Source organism: Schistosoma mansoni, chromosome 2 (assembly GCF_000237925.1).
Source record: "Schistosoma mansoni strain Puerto Rico chromosome 2, complete genome".
Lineage (NCBI taxonomy): Eukaryota > Metazoa > Platyhelminthes > Trematoda > Strigeidida > Schistosomatidae > Schistosoma > Schistosoma mansoni.
This window is the reverse complement of record NC_031496.1, coordinates 13,797,866-13,817,482: the sequence shown is the minus strand read 5'-3', so window position 1 is coordinate 13,817,482 and position 19,617 is coordinate 13,797,866. Positions and strand designations below refer to the sequence as shown.

Sequence of the window (19,617 nt, the reverse complement as noted above, 5' to 3'; positions counted from 1 at the left end):
ACGATTGTCATTCCATGTCATTTCCACAGTTATTGAACAAGGAAGATGAGGAAAATCGTCCTCAAACTTACCACATAGGGCGAAACAGAGTAATTCTTCCTAGTATGAGACTCCTAAGTAAATCATGCTCTCGAAAATATGAGATTGAACCAAAGATTTCTTGGTTCTACAGGAAGCATGTCAATGACACCAGATTCTAATTCAACTATTTGTGTTTTTAACCGGTAATTTAGGTACCATAAACGGTATAAGGTGTAGGACTATATAATCAGAAAACATTTATATAGTTATGGTTTCTTGTACTCCTTGAGGTGGTTTTAGTTCATAACAAACTATTTACAGTTAATTTTATGTGAAGAAAAGTGTAGTTAGAATGGACCTGCGAAAAAAGGATTGACTTCACAAAACTAAGTAACATCAACAAAATAATTATTACATACTAACCTCACAGTAACAATATGGGTAGTATTTTGTGAGTTATTGATTACATTTACATGGCTGCAATCAGTCTAGGACTAAATTTATTGGAGTAAGATTGACGAATCTAAATTATTCGTTCTTGTTAACCAAAAATAATTTTCATTTCAAGTTTAATTGTCCAGCAGTTATCCTAAAATATCTCTACATTGCTTGTGAGGCAGTTACAATAAAAAGCGCTCAATTCTCAAAATCTTCCAGAAAATAGTGAAAATGCTGAACGCAAAATCACTAAATATCCAAACTGATGGGTGAATCAACATGTCATCGGCCAAACAAGCTATTGATTGTTGATTCCCGAGGGTCTCTGTAATACCATATAATATTGATTCATTTTTATTGTTTCTTTGCAAATCGGTCATAAAGTCCCTTGTTGACATTTAAAAACAGTATATTTCGATTGCATGTTTAAATAAGCCTGCATATATAGCAGTGTATATCACGACATTTATTAAGTGCTGTTAATTGATGAGTAGATGCACTCAAACCAAACTAGTGTTGCATGAAATGTTAGTTGATTCTAAGGCCACCGTTACCTTATCCATCAAACTGGAATTTAGAATAACAGTACAGACAACATAGGAATGAATCAACCGAGCTTTGTGAACTAATTAGTTGTAAAAACCTACTGAACCGTGTTAACGGACCGATCAAGCGTGTGGACTAAAAATAACATTCGCACTTATAAGTGATAGAAAGTCCTATCCTACCAGAAAATAGTTCACCCACGGAAAGAAAAGTTGAAGTAAGATAAACTCGAACTAGCGCGCCTTTTAAAATAAAACTCGATTATTTTAAGAATCCAGCTATGAAACGTAAACAAGAACTAGTCCTTTAAATCGGTTCAACTTTAAACGCAAATTTGTCTGACTTTAATCGAGTAGAATAGTTGTCAGGTGTTAATTTTAATTAATTATGGTTAGCAAACCTTAACAGTAATTATGATTTATTCCTAACTAGGAATGACGTTTATTTAGGTTTGTTAGATGGTTAAGTGGTTTTGTGACTTGGCCTTGAGTACGTCGAAGATGGTTGTTTTTAGGTGACATGAAGGTCATCGTTTGCATTTATTTTCGTAACTATGCCACGGAAATCCAACTAAGAATTTTGTAGCAAATGATGATACGCGATATCATTACAATTATATTCGAGGTTGGAGCTAACAAACTAGCTCCTGTCAAAGACAGATAGCGATTAGTCTAAAGAATAATCCTCTAATAACTTATTATTACCAAAGCCAACTAATACCGAAGAAGTGATTTACAGCTGTAATATTTACTTTATATAGAATTACGTTGCTACAATGCATAACAACAAAATGAACATATTATTGAAAATCACCCGAAATTTCGGTGCATCAAAACATTGTGCGAAAGGTAAACAAATAAAAAAATTAAAATCAGATGAAAATTTTGATAGAAGAGAATGGGAATTTTACAATCACAGCTCACAGAAAAAAACTTTAATGAAAATAAATTAGATGTAGTCATTGTTAAAGCATATAGAAATACGGTTTATGATCTGATAAATTTGAATCATTATCAGATTTAGGAGGATTGGATAGTGAAGTAGAACCTGTTATAATTTTGCTAACAGGATACTTCTCATCTTCCGTATTACATGTGTTCACCTGCTTTCTGGAATTATTCGTTGAACTGACCATATCAGGTGTATAATAATCCATAGGCAGTTTAATTGTTGATCGAGGAGATGATTCTTCTTCTAGAAAGGCCAGTAACAATTCTGTGAAAGTCTAAGTGGATAGAAAGAAAAGTTATTGTCTTTATAGAACCTTCGACAAGCAAAACTAACATTGATATTATACAATAAGGGAAAATTAGGATGCTACATCGATAAAACGTCAGTAATTTTATTTAGTTTCCAGAGTGTAGAAGAACCATGCTGAGTAGACAAGGTAGGTGAAAAATTGTGTTAAGCTGTTATCCCTTAAGAGTGATCAAATCATCCTCATATGACCGAAGAAATACCTTCTACTGGGACAAACTACACTTATGCAGGTAAAGATTGAGTAAGCAATCCGAATTTGGAGAAACGTGAAGATATGTTGAAACTATTAACTCATTACTAGGGATATTTTCAGGAGTATTCATGAAACTGGGTTTTCGACAGGTCGTTCTACGCGATTCCATTTATTAAGAGACCGTAGCTGCTACCTTGACGTGGTAGTCGGGTTTGCTTATCGTGATGACCCAACCGAGCTATATTGGCTGGAACATATATTCCTGTAAGTTTTACCATGCTAGACAGCTCGATTGGAAAACGGTAAGACCAGAAGCAGCAACTCAAGGTCTGAGGGCGAAGTCGTACTGCTGACTGTAGAGAGGTGTGACAGCAGTAAGATTTTTCCCTCGGACACCCAGTATCTGCAGCGATGCTACCGTCTCACAAGGGAGGAACGAGTTAGAAAGGGTCGACCCTAAAAATGTCACACCTCACCTTACCTCACGGATTTCCGTCTCCGGTGGTAAGGCCCTTTGAAGAACGGAGCTAACATGTCGAAAATCCCCCACAAAAAGGCGGTGCGCGACCGGCCTCAAGCAGTTGTCCCTTGGGCTCTGCGGTCACACTCCCAGATTGTTAAGACCAACATTAATCCAACTTCCTTTTCAAGTCCCTCAAGAAACACCCTTCGACGATGTGGGCAGCCGGGAAGTGATATCAGCCCTCATAGCCGTAACAACACACGAGACCAAGTTGGTCACATTCAAATCCTTCCTATACCTCCTAATAACTCTCCTATCTCCACGACTAATCCTTCTCAAGTCCTTTTATCACCTCGCACCTCTAGAGCAAACAATTCGAGTACGCGGAACGTTATTCCTGGTCTCCTGAAGCCACGCTCTAAACTACATGTAGGAACTTTTAACGTCCGAACATTGTGCCGAATAGGACAACAGGCTTCCTTAGCTCGGACTTTAGAATCTTGCACCATCGATGTGTGTTGCGTCTCCGAAACGCTCATGCAGGATCCGAGTAGCGTCATTCATTTGACCTCACCATATCAAAATAAAGAACCAACTCGATTCACGCTCCGTGTATCTGGAAGCCCTGATGCTGCTTCCCGTGGCCTCGCTGGAGTAGGTATAGCATTGAGTCCTAGGGCAGAACTAGCTCTTTTGGATTGGATCTCAGTAGACGGTCGTTTGTGCGCTATCCGACTAAACGGAACAGTGAGGACTCGGAAAGATAGGGAAACTCGTCGTTGCCTCTTCATCGTCCCTTCCTACTCTCCCACTGACTGCAGCTCAGATGATGTAAAAAATGGGTTTTACGGAAAGCTTTCTGACCCTCTCCGAAAAGCTAGGCGCTCTGATGTAGCGATAGTGGTTGGTGATTTTATCGCTATCAGCCACCGATGGAGGGGCTCGATAGAAGACTGTCGCTCATTCTGGAGCACATGCTTAGATTTAGATCATGCTCTAGTGCGAGCACGTATCTGTCTGAGTCTTACTGGACGTAGGAAAGACACTGAAAAGAAGCCCCTTAGGGTTCTACTTAATGATAAGCAAGCTAAGAATATATTTCAGGATTAACTAGGAAAACAGTTGGACAGCCATGTAAGTTGTGCCCACCCCGAGGCAGCTTGGAAATGATATCCGAAAAGCTATGGAAACAGCAGTGATATCTGCTAGTACGGTAAATCATAAAGTTAGGGAGAAACACTGGATCTCAGCAGCATCTACCGCACGGATAGGTGCTCGGAAACGCATCCCATTTGGCTCTAAACATAACGAAGAGCGGAGTCAGCTTAAGCGCAGGCTAATAAGAAGCCTACGCAATGATTGCGAACAGTGGTGGGTAGCGAAAGCAAGAGAGACGGAAAAGGCAGTGGTAATAGGCAACAGCAGACGACTGATCAGACTGGTTGAAGAAACCGGTATAAGGAACCCAAATGTCAGCGAAACTATCTCGAAAAAGATGGAAATATTCTTCATTCTCAATCCAGGAGATTGGATCGATGGGCAGAACACTAGGGATAAAATCAACTGGCCTTCAGCCACACTTCGGTTTCCCACGATCCCCACTCGACCTGAATGGCAAGTTAATGTAAGTCCATCAACTCTTTACGAGGTTGAAAAAGCTATAGGAAATCTGAAGCGAGGGAGAGCATTTGACTCCGTCGATCGTGAGGTTCTGTGGCAGTGTTTGTCACTGAAAGGAGTACCAAAAAAGTACATTACCCTTATAAAAGCACTCTACTCGAACATAACTGGTCGAGTGAGAGCTTATGGCAAACTGTCATCAGAATTGATTACCTCAAGTGGTGTTCGTCAGGGCTGTCCACTCTCTCCATTCTTGTTTAACTTTATCGTAGATGTGCTTTTAGAAATAACACTCCTCATCCAAATTTGGAGGGGTTGAACTTCTACCAGGAGACTCACTTGTTGACTAAGAATATGCCGATGACATAGTTTTACTTGGTGAAGATGCTGGCAAAATGCAGAGTCTTCTGACCACTATAAACAACAATGCAGGCATGTTCGGGATGCGATTCTCCCCCCTCGAAATGCAAAATGTTACTTCAAGATTGGGTTGCATCGACACCTGAAATAATCATAGGGAGTGAAGTAGTTGAGCGTGTTGACCGCCTCATTTATCTTGAGAGTCTCATCAGCCCTTGCGGTCTGGTGTGTGACGAAATCTCAGCACGGATACAGAAGGCTCGTCTATCTTTCGCCAACTTGCGTCATTTATGGCGTAGGCGAGATATCCGTCTAGCAACCAAAGGACGGGTTTATTGCGCAGCAGTTTGTTCCGTCCTACTTTATGTCAGGGAAACATGGCCGATAAGAGTAGAGGATATTCGTAGGCTACTAGTGTTCGGTCATAGGTGTCTTCGACGCATTGCTCGTATATCCTGGGACCACCGAGTAATTAGTGCAGTTGTTAGGAAACGGGTACTAGGTAAGGATGGCAAATCGATTGATGAAGTAGTGAAACTTCATCGGTTGAGATTCCTGATACACGTTTTACGTATGCTCAACCACCGACTGCCCCAACGTGCAATGTTTTATGGTGTAGGAGTAGGTTGGAAGAAAGCTAAGGGCGGTTATAAAAAAAACGTGGCACAAATCCATGAAGTCACTGACAAGTGGACTGAGCCATGTTGGTAGGTGAAGATTACCTGGTTGGGATCCGCGACATGATAACAACCGATGGTTAGAGACCTTGAATGACATGGCGCAAATCGTGTGCAATGGCGAAGGTGCGTCCACTCTTTGTGTTCTCCAAATTCTAATCTTCTGAATTCTTCATGTCCCTTTCTTTTTTCTTTCCAAATTTATTTCACTGGATTATACTCCTTGAATAATATCTTCAAACTCTGATCTTTCCGATTACTGCTTATACTCTTACTACATCTACAACTATGAGATTTGTATCTACAACTGCATTTCTGTGCTAATGTGGTACGGCAACTCGAACCGATGTACGTACGCACGAAGTTCTACGTTGTGACTGACTGACAAGAACTGAGGCAACATTCTTTCGATACTGCATAAGGAGGAGTGATGGTTTGAGGCCGTGTGTAATCTTAATATAGTAGTTTAGTCTACAGACAACCTACATTCCTAGTAAACATACCCCAACACAACTTACAATTACAGTCGGTGATTGTCAAGTGAACAATAGATACTATGAAAATTAAAACAGTTGGAAGTGATATCTATAAAAAGTACCAACTAGAAAACCAATATAAAACGAAATAGGTAAGGTAACATCCATACTAAACGTGGGAGCGAACTGTAAGGGGGTTACAAAAAAGCTACGTCACCCCAGTATGATTGAGAGATACGATGGTTGTAAAAGATTTATCTTAAGAATATAACTATCCCAGTGATTATGTTTTATTAACAGAACATAATATAATAGAAGTCTTTCTCCTTTGTGAGTCGCCTACATTGTGAAACCCATACATATGGTGTAAAGAGTGGGTCATAATTGTGAAATACTGATTTTCAAACCTTTTCAACTTTACTATGATGCTGATGTTTCATCCTTCTTAGTACTGAAATACAGTAGACGATAACCTTAAAAAATAACTCACAAATAGTCTAGATATGATAAAAGATGTTAATGTATAACATATGTTAATGGGATTTCATGAATAAGTTATAGGTCTGTAAGATACATATTTTTGTGAAAATACAAGATAATAAACTGACTATGAAATATTATCTGAGTTAAAAGCATCGAAACACTGATGATGATTATCATTTAAAAAAGTGGCTGACACCATCTACTTTACATTAACTAGTTGCCAAATATGGTGACATTAATGTCAAACTCAGAATAATTATCCTTGACTATAACCCTAGTTGATAATGTCTTGAAATTATTTTCACTAAATCTCTCTACTTTCCGACTATATAGTCCGACCTTTCTTTTTTAATAGTGAGAATATAAATTGAATTAAATGGAAATATGTACCACTAATCATGTACAGATATATAAATGAATATCAAATTATGATTATCATGCACTATCATACAAGGGAAATTTAATTAATCTATCTACCTACACATTGTTTATTTATAAGATTTCTTCTTTTTAAGAAAGAAAACTGATTGACCAATTAGGACTAATAAGGAATTATCGAGTGAAAAACTCATTGAAGATTTCATATAAACATTTAAATGCAAAAAAGTAGTTGGAATCACAAATTTCAAATGACTCTTTTTTCCAATCCACTACCACACATATACGTTTCCAAAACCACATTGTAAACTAATCATCTGATATATAAGTGTTTTATTTAGGAAAGGAAATATGAAAAAATAATGTGAGAAAGATCAATATACTATGAGTGGCAGTTTAAAACACAGATAGAATGAATTAAGTGAATACCCTTAAATATGTTTAACAGAAAGAAATTCGTAAAATTTACGTCGAGCTATATTACTTAATACCTAACTAGATTATTTGAGGAAAAAAAACATCCAAATGTCTAATACTACACAGAAGTTCTCGTGACGGAGGTGTTGTTTACGAAATTGAAAGGACGAAAAGCGAATGTCCGGCGCTTTAACCGGGTTGGTGGACACGGAAAGTCCACCTAGGGGAGTTGAAAAACCCTGATTCCAAACCAATGGTGCACATAAGCTCCAGGATCCTGAGGGAACAAATGGCGTGTGAATCAATCGTTGGTCACCGGCTACTATGAGACTGCATCTCCTCACAATGCTCCACTGCCTTATGGATCAGACCTTTAGGTCGAAGGCTCGGGGTGTGGCCTCCTAAGAAAACCACCTGCTTCGGTTTGGGCACCCGGGCAGTATTACAGCCCTCACACAAATCAAATGAGATTTGTGCGGCGCATGTATATCTGGTGCCCCTTTGTACCAATATTTATGTGTTGAAATAAAATAAATAAATTATCCTTCACGGATTGACTATTTGGTAATGAAGTCAGGTTATCTAACTGAATAATAATGAGAGTTAACAGCATTAGTTTTAAAGAGATTTTTAACATAGATTTTCCTTATACAGAAGAAAAAGGATCTAAAATATTACTTAATGAGTAATTATCACAAAAATGTCTTAATATAACAGCCGTACATAACTATTTCATGAAATTTCTATAAAATTTAAACAAACATATTAAAATATTAACTATTAGCTCTGTTATGATTACAACAGAGTGCAGTGTATTTTTACATTTTTTGAGAAACTTACAATTAGCAAAGTAGAAAGCATTAAAATTTCCTACAGTATTTATTTTACAATTCAGAAGTGGTTGATGTTGAGTCGACATAACCAATCACTGTGTTGTGAGGTAAAGTTATGAGAAGTGAAACGGATATACACACAGTTTTACTGAAAATTAAATTATTCTACATAAACTTTGTAGTAGTTAGCAGAAAGTCTCACTTTTTAAGAAAGTAGTTGATGATGTAACATTGAAATATAGAGAATTTCTTAAAATACATAAACATAACATAGAGCGATAGCATCACAATTACACACACATACATATTATAACTATTGAATGAAAATATAGTGAAACAAATAAAAAGTAACAAAAGAATTTTCTTGTGTGAAATAATAAAAATTATCAAATGAGAACATAACTAACTTTGTCATTATTATTTGATGAAAGTAGAACATCTTTTGGGGGTCCACTAGGTAAATTAGATACAGTGGTTCGAACCCATTTCATTAGTTTAGGTAATGTGCCAGATTCATTGCCAATCTATGCAAAGAAGTAGAGTGATATAGGGTATACATTATCAAGCGTTAGGCATACAATTTAAACCACAACAGTTTGAATACTAATTCAAAATTATTAAAGCTACAGTATGACTACAACTGAAAATATTGCTTTTGTTCTAAAAAAACCATAAACGTAGATAAAATTAAATAACAAGTAATAATAGTTGCTGGTCCGTTGAGCCAAAAAATGTGGAGGATCTTGAGACATGTCTTCGGACATCTCCGATCATTGTTTACGATGATAATGCTAACTCTAAGTATTTGGTATGGTCCTACAGCTCAGTTCAACAGTTACTAACTTTACAGACTGGTGATAAATATTGGTCTGAGTGCCCTAAATTTGTTCCAACAGCCAGTATCATGTGCTTTGGAGTGGGTGGTTGTCACCTGTCTTTAGTTAATCTAGCAAGAAAAGTCATGTACTGTCTGGAAGACCTATGTATGATCCACCAAAAATAAATGATTGGACATAAAGTTGTTGTGTACAAACACATTTACAATGTTCTTATCATCAAAAGGGGTTTTGTGGAGATTTCAGTATTTTTCAAAGTTGAAATCATGAGTCAATTGAAACTAGACCACCATAGAAAACCTGGAAGCACTGGACGGCCGTGTCTTCCTATTATGAGACTCCTCAGCAGTGCGCATCCACGATCCCGCACTCGCGAGATTCGAACCCAGGACCTACCAGTCTCGAGCCAGAGCCCTTAACCGATAGATCAACCGATAGTTCAGTGCTTCCAGGTTTTCCATGGTGGTCTAGCTTCAATTGACTCATGAGTTCTTATCATCATTATCATAATTAGAAAAGCAACATATTGAATATCGAGAGAAAAAAATTATATACAAATTAAAGGAAGTATGCAGAAACTAACTTTCAAGTAATCTTCATCTGAAAATTCCAACAAACTAGCACTACTACGTTGACTTGCAGGTAACTGCAAGTAGCTAAGTAGCAAGTTCTTAATTAGTACTCTAAAGGAGGTAATGAAGAATATTTTTAATGATTTTTATTATATATATATATATATATATATATATATATATATATATATAGTACAAAAAAAGTAATTTATATATAAGTTCGGTATCTGGTATATGCGACCTGTGATCGAACTTCATTTGTTGCAGTGATATAAAGCGAACCTATACATCAAAACAATTATATAAAGAATTCGGTCAACAACATCATATGCAATCTCTGAAGCATTCTGTTATATTATGGCTATAGACTAAAATACACTTGACCGATTGTTTTGTTAAGGACCAGCTAACATTGACAAGTACAAAAACGGGATAAGTTAATTATGATCTTAATTGTTAAATTATATATAATAGATTCGATTGTATCTGTTTTTACTCATTGACTAATCACAGATAATATTACCTCAATACATTACATTTCATCTATCAATTACACTGTTAAAGCAAATTCACATACTAAGACTAAAATCCTCTTGCACAATAAATGGATATGTAAAAGATCATGAATAGTTTGAACATGCTTCTTTTGAAAAATCTATCAACTTAAAATGTGGTCAATTAATCAAAACATCAAAATTTCACAAAGTAACACATAATTCATGGTAAAGAAACCAATACAGAAAAATTTCATATCGTACTTATCAATTCGTGAATCTGTATCTACAGCCATTTTAGCAAGACGATCACGAAGTCCATTATTTTCTGTATCACGATTTTTTACTAAAAGATTTAAAAATACAATTTAAAGCAGGGTTTCAAATAGTGGAAGATTTTTGTACAGTGCTATTTTATGCGTTAGAGATTGTCAGTCTACACCAAACAATGTAGCCGTTTCATGTTCTGATATCGAAGAATAATATTCAGAACATATATAAAAAGTTCTGTTGCTTGAATATTACCGAAATAAATTCCAACTTTGTACTGCAAAATGTCAATACTAATTAGGAATTTTATATTCCTTATAATGAACCTTGGTTTATTATCACCAGTTTCTTAGTCGTTTTATAGGTTAGTTTGTTCGATATTTTCCAAGGTCAATTACGAGCGAGGCGCACCTTTGTTTATTTCCAGAGACAGTAAAAGCACTTTTATGAAACACCTGTTTCTTCCCTGCTAGTAGTGAGTGAATCAAGAACAGTTAGACTGATACTTTCGTCTATCTTCAACCTACACTTTTTACTCAGGACTCATTGTTAGTATTCAACTTCTGTATCCTAAGTCAAGAACACTAAAAACAACAACTAATGCAAAGTACCAGTAAATTGACATCCCAGATAAAGAATAAATGGCATCTATCTTGATTTTAAATGAAAATCTCTTGATAAAGTTCCTCGTTCGCACGAAAATGTCGGTGACATCAACTTTAACAACTCAACTTATTATTGACTGACTGGAAAGTAAGGGACAAATAAACATCAACTAAACAAACCTTAAGTACTCCTTTACTATTGGATTCACTTTTTGAAAAAAAGTATCAGTGCTCGTGAATTTACTAGATGATTGGTTCAGTAGAATCTTCTTTAGAGTGATTTGAGTTTAAGTGTTAAATGGATGTTAATAAACAATAACAACTGTATTATATTAATATATTCAATGCACATTACTAATGAGAACTATTATTTTCATAAGATTAATCAACTAAACAGAATGAAGCATTTTAAATCCATTCATTTAGTCTGAATTTAAGTAGTGAATTATGACATGTTTCACTGTTATCATCTTTAAGCAGCCACTCTCCTGATATACAGGTAAAATAAATAAACAACACCATGTTCTAACAAAAACTAAGTCGAATAACTCTTGAAAATATCTACGTGCTCTGATATCTGACTTAAGTATGGATAGATTCTCTGGAAGTGTATATACAGATAATTCGGGTATATGCATGATTGCATTTTTAATAACAAGTTGTTAATCTTGAGTGCGAAACCCATCAATGATATAGGGTCGATATGTATACATATTAGTATGTTATTGTTATCAATCAATAGACGATGAAAATGACTTAGATTTTAACGGATCAACAACAAGTGATTTTTACTGAAATACTCTTTAGAGAGCTTTTACATTCCAAGTATAAAAATAGCTTGGAACAGGATTAAATTTTATGGGTTTTGTAGCATTAACGTGTTAAAGTCATTTACTGAGTAAAATTAAAGAACATTAGATTCACAGGATAAGACAAACTCATCCATTTTTATGATGAAACAGTTAAACTAGAGTAATAAAATTTGTCAAGAAAATGAAATGTAATTTCGATTATATTACACTAAACAATTTAATATCACTGCTAACCTTTTGTTTCAAGTCGAAGAATTTGTTCACGTAATTGTTGGTTAACACTTTTTATTTGATTTAATTCATTGGTTAATTCTTGATAGCTGATAAGTGATTTATTCAATTGTTCCATCTCTTGTTTTGTAGCCAATTCTTTTTGAATAGTTCGATTAAGTTCAGTTCGAAGATGTTCCGTTTCAGCTAGAAGAGTAGCTTCCTGATCTATAATTATAAAATGAGAAAAGAAAAAAACAACTAAATAATATGCTTCTTAAAACTCATCGTAAATAAAAATAGTTATGTAAAGGTTAATGTATTCTAAGATTTGAGTCAACTTTGACATAAGAGCCGTTGATGATACTATTCAACATGCCTAAATTGAATCAAATGTTGTAGGATTCGAACATGTAATTAGATGGTGAATAACCGAAGTCGCGAAATATTTTTAGACAGGGATGAATAGTGGGTAAAAGTGGAATTCAGGATGCACGTTTTGTTTTGTTCGGAACTCGTCAGATGGATGTACCTTTATTTCAGTGTTGATACTCACTTCGAAACTCAAATCCAGTGCCTTACGCTTGAAATGACAACGCATTATCAACTAACCTACTGATTCTAGATAGCCAGTGGCTTATGCAACCAGGATGAATGATAGTATGTTTGGGTCACTTTCAGGTGATTTATTAATTTGAACACATGAACATTGGTAAAAAGGGGGCACTAAATACATATGCACCATACAATAACAATGAGGTTGTGAAGATATAGAGAATGTAGAGTATAATAAAAAGAACGACAACGAACAGAAATTAGTGTATGAAAGTGAAACAATAATATTAAAAATAATAATAATGGGAGTAACAGTTTACTTAGGAAAAAGACAACCAGAAAAAATTCTTTCGCTCACTTTTACGAAGAGAGTAAAATAAAATTACAGAAGGATTGCCACTAGCTTCTATCCTTAGCCATGTCTGATAACGTCTCTAGCCACTGTGTTGCATCATCTCTAGGAACCCAACCAAGGAGCCGTGAAGGATCAACACATGCCAGACCTGTACAGCTTTCTTTCATACCACGACACCATGTCATAAACTGACTACTTCTCCGCTTTTTCCATACGTCCACAGCGTTGGGAAATAATACACGACTTGGAATTCTCTGGAACGACATTCGTAAGACATGTCCAAGCCACCGAAGTCGACGTTTTAATACAGTGACACTAATTGAATTATCATCGCTGTACCTGGACACACATTGCCGAACCTCTGCATTACTAACATGGTGTTGCTATTGGATGACAGTAATCCTTAGGAGATGATGATGATCAAACACAGATAGTTGTCTAGAATCCTTAACTCGGAGAGGCCAAGTTTCACGAGCATAGAGCAAAACTGCTCTCACGGACGCGTTGTAGATCCGACCTTTTAGAACCAGACTAACATCAGGAATGCGCTAAAAACGGTCCAGATTGGCATAAGCCGCTCCCATCACTCATGCTACTACTACCACTTACATAGCTACCCAGATACACGAACTTCCCGACTACTTCTGTCTGCGGGATCAAGGTCCTCCGAGTCTTGTCAAAGTACTTGGCATTTAGAAGGTTCAAAGCACATGCCATACTTACGGACACTGATTGCCATCTGATTAAGCAAGGACCATATGGCTTAGATATTATCGCACAGTATGATATCATTTTGTTACAAATTCCCTTATTACGGACCAGCTTCCTCGACACTACTTCACTCGACAAGTCCCCAAATCAGGATACGGTTGAACAGGAACGAAAATTATATCCCAAATAACAAGGGGTAGATGAAAGTAGGAATTACAATAAGAAAGACGGTATACTTATAGTTCTTACGAGAGAAGATTCTGGAGTCTTCTTCAAGTATCCACTAGCGCTGATTGGCAAAGAAGTTGCCAATCAGCATGCACCAACACAACCCTGCACGGAACGTGCTTTGATCCGATCTATATTCCACTAACACATCCGCATACTTAAGGTCGAAAAGTTTTTCTCTAAGCAATAGAATCACACCACCATCACCTACATACATCAGAGCTGTTTTCAGAACGTCAACGATAGCAAAGTTGAAGAGGAATGGTGAGAATGAGAAACAATGCCTAACCCCACTGCTTGAATGGAACAATGAAGAGAGGTGAATATTTACCATCACTCTCCCAGAAGTGTTAGTATATAGGACTTTCAAGATGTTAACAAACCTCTCAGGCACACCCTTGTTCAACAGACAATCCCAGAGAACAGTCCTGTCCAACGAATCAAAGGCAACCCTAAAGTCAGGAAACACTACGACTGCTGGCCTGTAATAAGTATGACGGTGTTCCAAAATTTGGTGGAGGGTGAAGATATGATTAATACATCCTCGACCAGAACGCAAACCAGACTTCTCTTCGCGAGTCAATCTTTCTCGGATTTTAAACAACCTACAGAAGCCAATAGTTTGGACGCAATCGGAAGTAGACTTATCCCCCGACAGTTGTTACAGGAACGACGTGAATCCTTTTTAAAGATAAGGACAACTATCGACTCACTCGATGACGTCGGAACACCCTCTAATTACCGGACTTTTGTAAATAACTCACTTAGTTTCTTACCTAGAAAACCATCAGCATCTTTTAAAAGGGCCTTGTAATTTGTGACACTTCAGGGGTTGGGGTTTCTTGTGAACTTCCGAATCGTTAGATAGATCAGTCGTCACGAGCCATGGAGGACAGGGCAGTCTGATCGACGTTACTGTGACAGCGAACCAGTTGAACTGTTTCTCGAAAAACTGTGTCCATCGTTCAAGATGTATGTTGTTTCTATTGATTAACATACTGTCATCTTCACAGATTGTTTCACTCACGCCAGACGTTTTTCTGCCAGTAATTAGGATGAGTTGAAAAAGCTTCCGGTACTCACCAGATGTAACTGCTGCTTCCAACTTGTTAGCACGCTCTGACCACCACGCTTCTCGGTCCTTACGCAAGCTTTGCCCAATTTCATTACGTAATAATCTTCATTTATGGTCAAACTCACGGTCACCCGGAATATACTGACGGACTTCAATGAGTTGTAGGGAGCCAGAATAAACCCAACCCAGTGCTTATAAGCGGGAAGTTTTGCGAAGCCACAAGCGGCTTTACTCACCATTTTTATGGTGTCATGCAGTTGCAACAAATGCTCATCTACACTTTATGGGGGGATGGTAGCTAGTCTTGAACCTAGCTCGGTTTGATATTTAGTTGCAACAGAAGCTTCAACCAATTTACTGACATCTATCCGTTCAGGATGATGAATATGTTGGTCGTCGAAACGTAAGGTAAAATTAGCACAAACAAGGGCATGGTCAGAGTCCATATAGATACTCTAAAAGAAGCGGCAATTTTGTATACAACTACGCCAGTGGTAGCTGACTGCAATGTGATAAATCTGATTCCGGGCTCGAGATGCAGAGGGAGGACACCAGGTAACACACCGGTGATGACTGTGCTGGTAGTCAGAAATAGGTTGTAGTCTGTGCAAAGTTGCAGTAAACGATCAATTTTATCAGACCTCAGACTAACAAGTCTCCATCGGCCACCTATACTACTCTCTTTTGTGCCTAGACGCCCAACCTGAGCACTTAAGTCTCCGGCGAGTACTAAAATATCTGTTAAACGCTTTTCTGTAGAGATACTGTTAACTGATGGTAAAACTCATCCTTGGTCGCATCCGGTCTGCGGTCTGTCGGAGTTCAGTATTCGAAGTCTGCGGCTAGTCAGTGACTTGGGATCGTTTATATAAGACAGGATTTCCGCCATGGGTGAGCTGTTGTATAAGTTTAAAAATAAAATACGCAAAACGAGAATAAAAAGGAATAGACAAGTGGAGTAGTAGAAAGAAAATAAAGAGGAATATCAAATGATCGTGAATGTGATTTGTCTGGATGCGAATTGTTGCAAGAATAATTTTTTAGCACTAATAATCATTTGATTTGTGTGAGGGCTGGGATAATATTCAGGCGTCCAAATCGAAACAAGTGATTTTCTTGGGGGGCCCACACCTCGAGTCTTTGACCTAAAAGTCTAATCTACAAGGTAGTGGAACAACGTTAGGAGATGCAGTTCCATGATAGCCGGTAACCAACAATAGGTTCATACGCCATTTGTTCGCTCATGATTCTGGAGTTCATGTGTGCCGTTGGTTTGGAATCAGGGTTTTTCAACTCCTCCAGGTGGATCCTCCGTACCCTTTAATCTGATTAAAGTGCCAGCCAATAGCTTTTCGAGTGATGTGCATGATAAAAGCAAGAAATGATAGTTAGCTCATCTGAAAGTAGTAATTTGTATGAAATCTACAGTCATTTGGAGCAAATAAAATTTTTTTTGTATCATTTATCTGAAATACAACTAATGAAGAGATAGGAGATTACAAAAGTTCATATATGTATGTCGAAGGAAAATCCGAACAAGAAGAAATATGTTTTGGGACTTTATAGAGGTGAAACGTGAAAATCTCTAATGACCGATAAGAATAACGCTGAATACATATAGGAAAACGTCATAAAGAGAATAATTTGTGAATACTTAGTTTGTTTTCTTAAAAACATAAATGTATAGGTAATCCTTACTATTTGTCTGTACACAATGAAGTGAGTAGGTAGCCAGGACTTGTAAATAAAAAAATTTGTGTCAGTTAACTTACGTAATTATCACATAAACAAATCGGTCATCATATATCAGTAATTAGTACTTGATGAAACAGCATTGTAAAGTAAATTATAATTCATTTAGGGATTCAATTATTGACCAAATATAGTATATTATAAGAACAAAAGACAATGCATGCTAAACTCGAAGGAAATTAACTTACTGCGCTGAAAATTGTCTAAAACTGTTTGTAGAGTTTTTAAACTCTCTTTTAAATCAAGAACTTCACGTCGACTAGCCTCCAAGTGTTTTAAAGCATCGTCTCGTTCAGAATAAGCTGTCTGCAATTGTGTATCCGCTGTGGCATATGAATCTTTCAATTGAGCAAAGGACTTTTCAACTTCCTTTAAACGTGAACGAAGTTCCACTTCACGATTTTCTGCAATAACGGCTTCAGAGGTATAAGATTCTTCCATCTGATTTATACATGTAAAAAATATATAAAAGTATGAAGCACAATAAAATACATTATCAAGGTTACTTTTAGTTCATTGAAGAGCGATGCTTCTTTAAAGTTTTCTTCTGTGGAAAGCTGGGACAAAGTCATAGTATCGCTAATCTTGAAGTATTCGAGGTTCTAAATTTTATAAAACAATCTCTTCAAAGAACTTGAATGGTACTGGTGTCCTATCTGAGTAGACTATGACCTTACAAAAACAAATCTTTAGATACCATAGGAATTGCACCTTTTTGCAGTACAAAAAATAAAAGGAAACAAAACTTGTTACAACTCAACATCTATTATGAATTTTAACCGTAATACACACCTTATAAGAAACCACTCTAATATGACGACGCAACACAACCCACTGATTGTTTCAACTGCTAACATTTCTACAGGTAAATAATGAATGTTTGGCGATTTTTTAATAGTGTTGCATTTTCTGAGATGAGTAGTTTAATTGCAGAGCTTTCATAGTCTTTCTAGACGAAATCAGTGCTCGCTTTAAGTAGTTATTGAAGTTGTGTACAACGAAAATGGAACCACAGAAATTAGATCATTCCAGATTTGAGGGGGTAACACAATGAAAATCAATTGCCTAAGTTACAAATAGTCATCCCTTCGAAAAGGGGACAATTTATTAGTAGTTACTGACGGTAATTGCATTAAGTAGTTATTTAGTATGAACTTAAAGACAAAACAATAGAACAGTGAATTTAATGAAAGTCGAACCAAAGTTTTATGTTTGCTTTGTTTAAATAATGAGGGGACATAAACAGAGTTAAACATTTGGCAAGATAACCCCATTGTTTCTAGAATAAACAGAAAACATTTACATAAAATTTCTATTTCGGATGTTTTCTATAGGTCAATAGAGACATGTCTATGAGACAACTGTTAATAATATTTAATATGTTTGCGTAAATTTGATTTATTCAAAAGATAATCTATTTGAATGACCACAATTACAAAGTATGCTGACAGTTAAAATGACCAAATATTAGTTATATGTAAACCAAATGAAAACAATTTTAGATTTGTAAAGAGGAATTTCTTCAATGATAATCAGTAAAAAAAATAAAATTTCTGAATAAACAACGGTTGGAATTTAAAAATCCGAGCAGTTTCGTCAATCTACACGAAATAACTAACCCCCTGAGTTCATAAGCTTGGATATGACTACCAAATTCTATGAATATACTTTCAATAAGAAAGGAGTAACAATTGAGGAGTATTTGAATTAGAGTAGGAATGCAGTGAGATTTCCACAAATTTTCTTCAACGTAGATCTACGTAAATTGATCATAGCCATGTAGTTAATAAATGATTTATTTTTATTCATTTCAATCGAGTTAGTTAAGCAGTAACCAAGTATACATAACCATTGTGAGTTGATTTCAATAAGTAAGAATACAACAAGTATACAGTTACTAAATTTAGCGCACAAATCTTGTTAAAATATACTTATCATGTTACATACCTCAACTAAATGTGCTTGTAAGCGTTGGATTTCGGCTATTAATTTTTCTTCATTCGATGTTTCCTCTTCAAAATGCGTTTTACTTGACTGATCTACGAATTTGGTTGACGCTGTTATGGTTTCATTCATTGACATAGATTGTTTCACGATATCGTCAACTTCCATCTTGATAAAATAATAATAATAATAACATAAGATAGTAAGTGGAAGAATGAAGTCTAAAAACTGTACATTGGTGTTGGGATGTAATTTAGAAAAACGCGTAGATCTTTATGCAAAATTTAAGAGAAGCAACATGGTGTCATTTTTTTGCTTCCACTAAAGTGCACATAAACATATGCTCGTACTAAACTATGACCGGGGTTCAACAAAATTTGGACAGCTTTCAGTGAAATTCCACTGAGTTACATAAGGAAGTAAAATTAATACCTTAATGTAACAGATATAAATGGATATGTTAGTAATGTAAGATATATCCCTATATAGCAATCTAGAACAAAAAAGCGGATTTTGCGTACAAATAACCTAAGTTTGAAGTTACGTGCTTGGTTTGATAAAACAATGGACTAGATCTACTTAGGCAAACGGAGAGGTGGACGCTTTTATTGTCTTGACCTTTTTGTTTTATTAGATCTAGTAATAAAAATCCATTAAAAAGTCATAAAGTATGATACACACACCAAAATTACCAATATGTCTTAGCTTGAAGAACAGATTTAACTTTATGAAAACTGCAGTGATAGTGATAGTTTACTATGATAAACAGTTTATTAAATGCTGTATATGAAGTGTTCACATAACAGTTCGGTACACCATGAATAAATTTTAAACGAAAGACAATATATATAAAAATTCGTCAATATTAGAACGACTAGTTTGACAGAAACCAGGCACCGAGTATAGAGAAGATATTACATTTCAAATAACCTCAGCAACTGAAATTTAAATAGTTCAAACGTCTCGTCCAGCAAACCTGTCTGGACTTCTACAAAGTAGTAATCAAAATTATTATTCTTTGATAGATTTGATT

At 36.1% G+C, this 19,617-nt stretch overlaps 1 protein-coding gene across 1 annotated transcript in view; it reads right to left on the bottom strand.

Annotated features, from left to right (window-relative positions):
• Positions 1–1,739: 1,739 nt before the first annotated feature.
• The window catches only part of Smp_148370 (putative uveal autoantigen with coiled-coil domains and ankyrin repeats protein (Beta-actin-binding protein) (BetaCAP73)), a gene marked incomplete at its 5' end in the record, with an annotated part of 36,459 nt that continues 18,581 nt past the window's right edge, over positions 1,740–19,617 (bottom strand). The window contains 7 exons of the mRNA XM_018795768.1: positions 1,740–2,230; positions 8,573–8,689; positions 9,585–9,684; positions 10,332–10,413; positions 11,989–12,192; positions 16,829–17,081; positions 18,588–18,752. Coding sequence (XP_018650047.1) covers positions 1,970–2,230; positions 8,573–8,689; positions 9,585–9,684; positions 10,332–10,413; positions 11,989–12,192; positions 16,829–17,081; positions 18,588–18,752 — 1,182 coding nt within the window. The 3' untranslated portion in view covers positions 1,740–1,969. The remainder of the gene's footprint in view (positions 2,231–8,572; positions 8,690–9,584; positions 9,685–10,331; positions 10,414–11,988; positions 12,193–16,828; positions 17,082–18,587; positions 18,753–19,617) is intronic.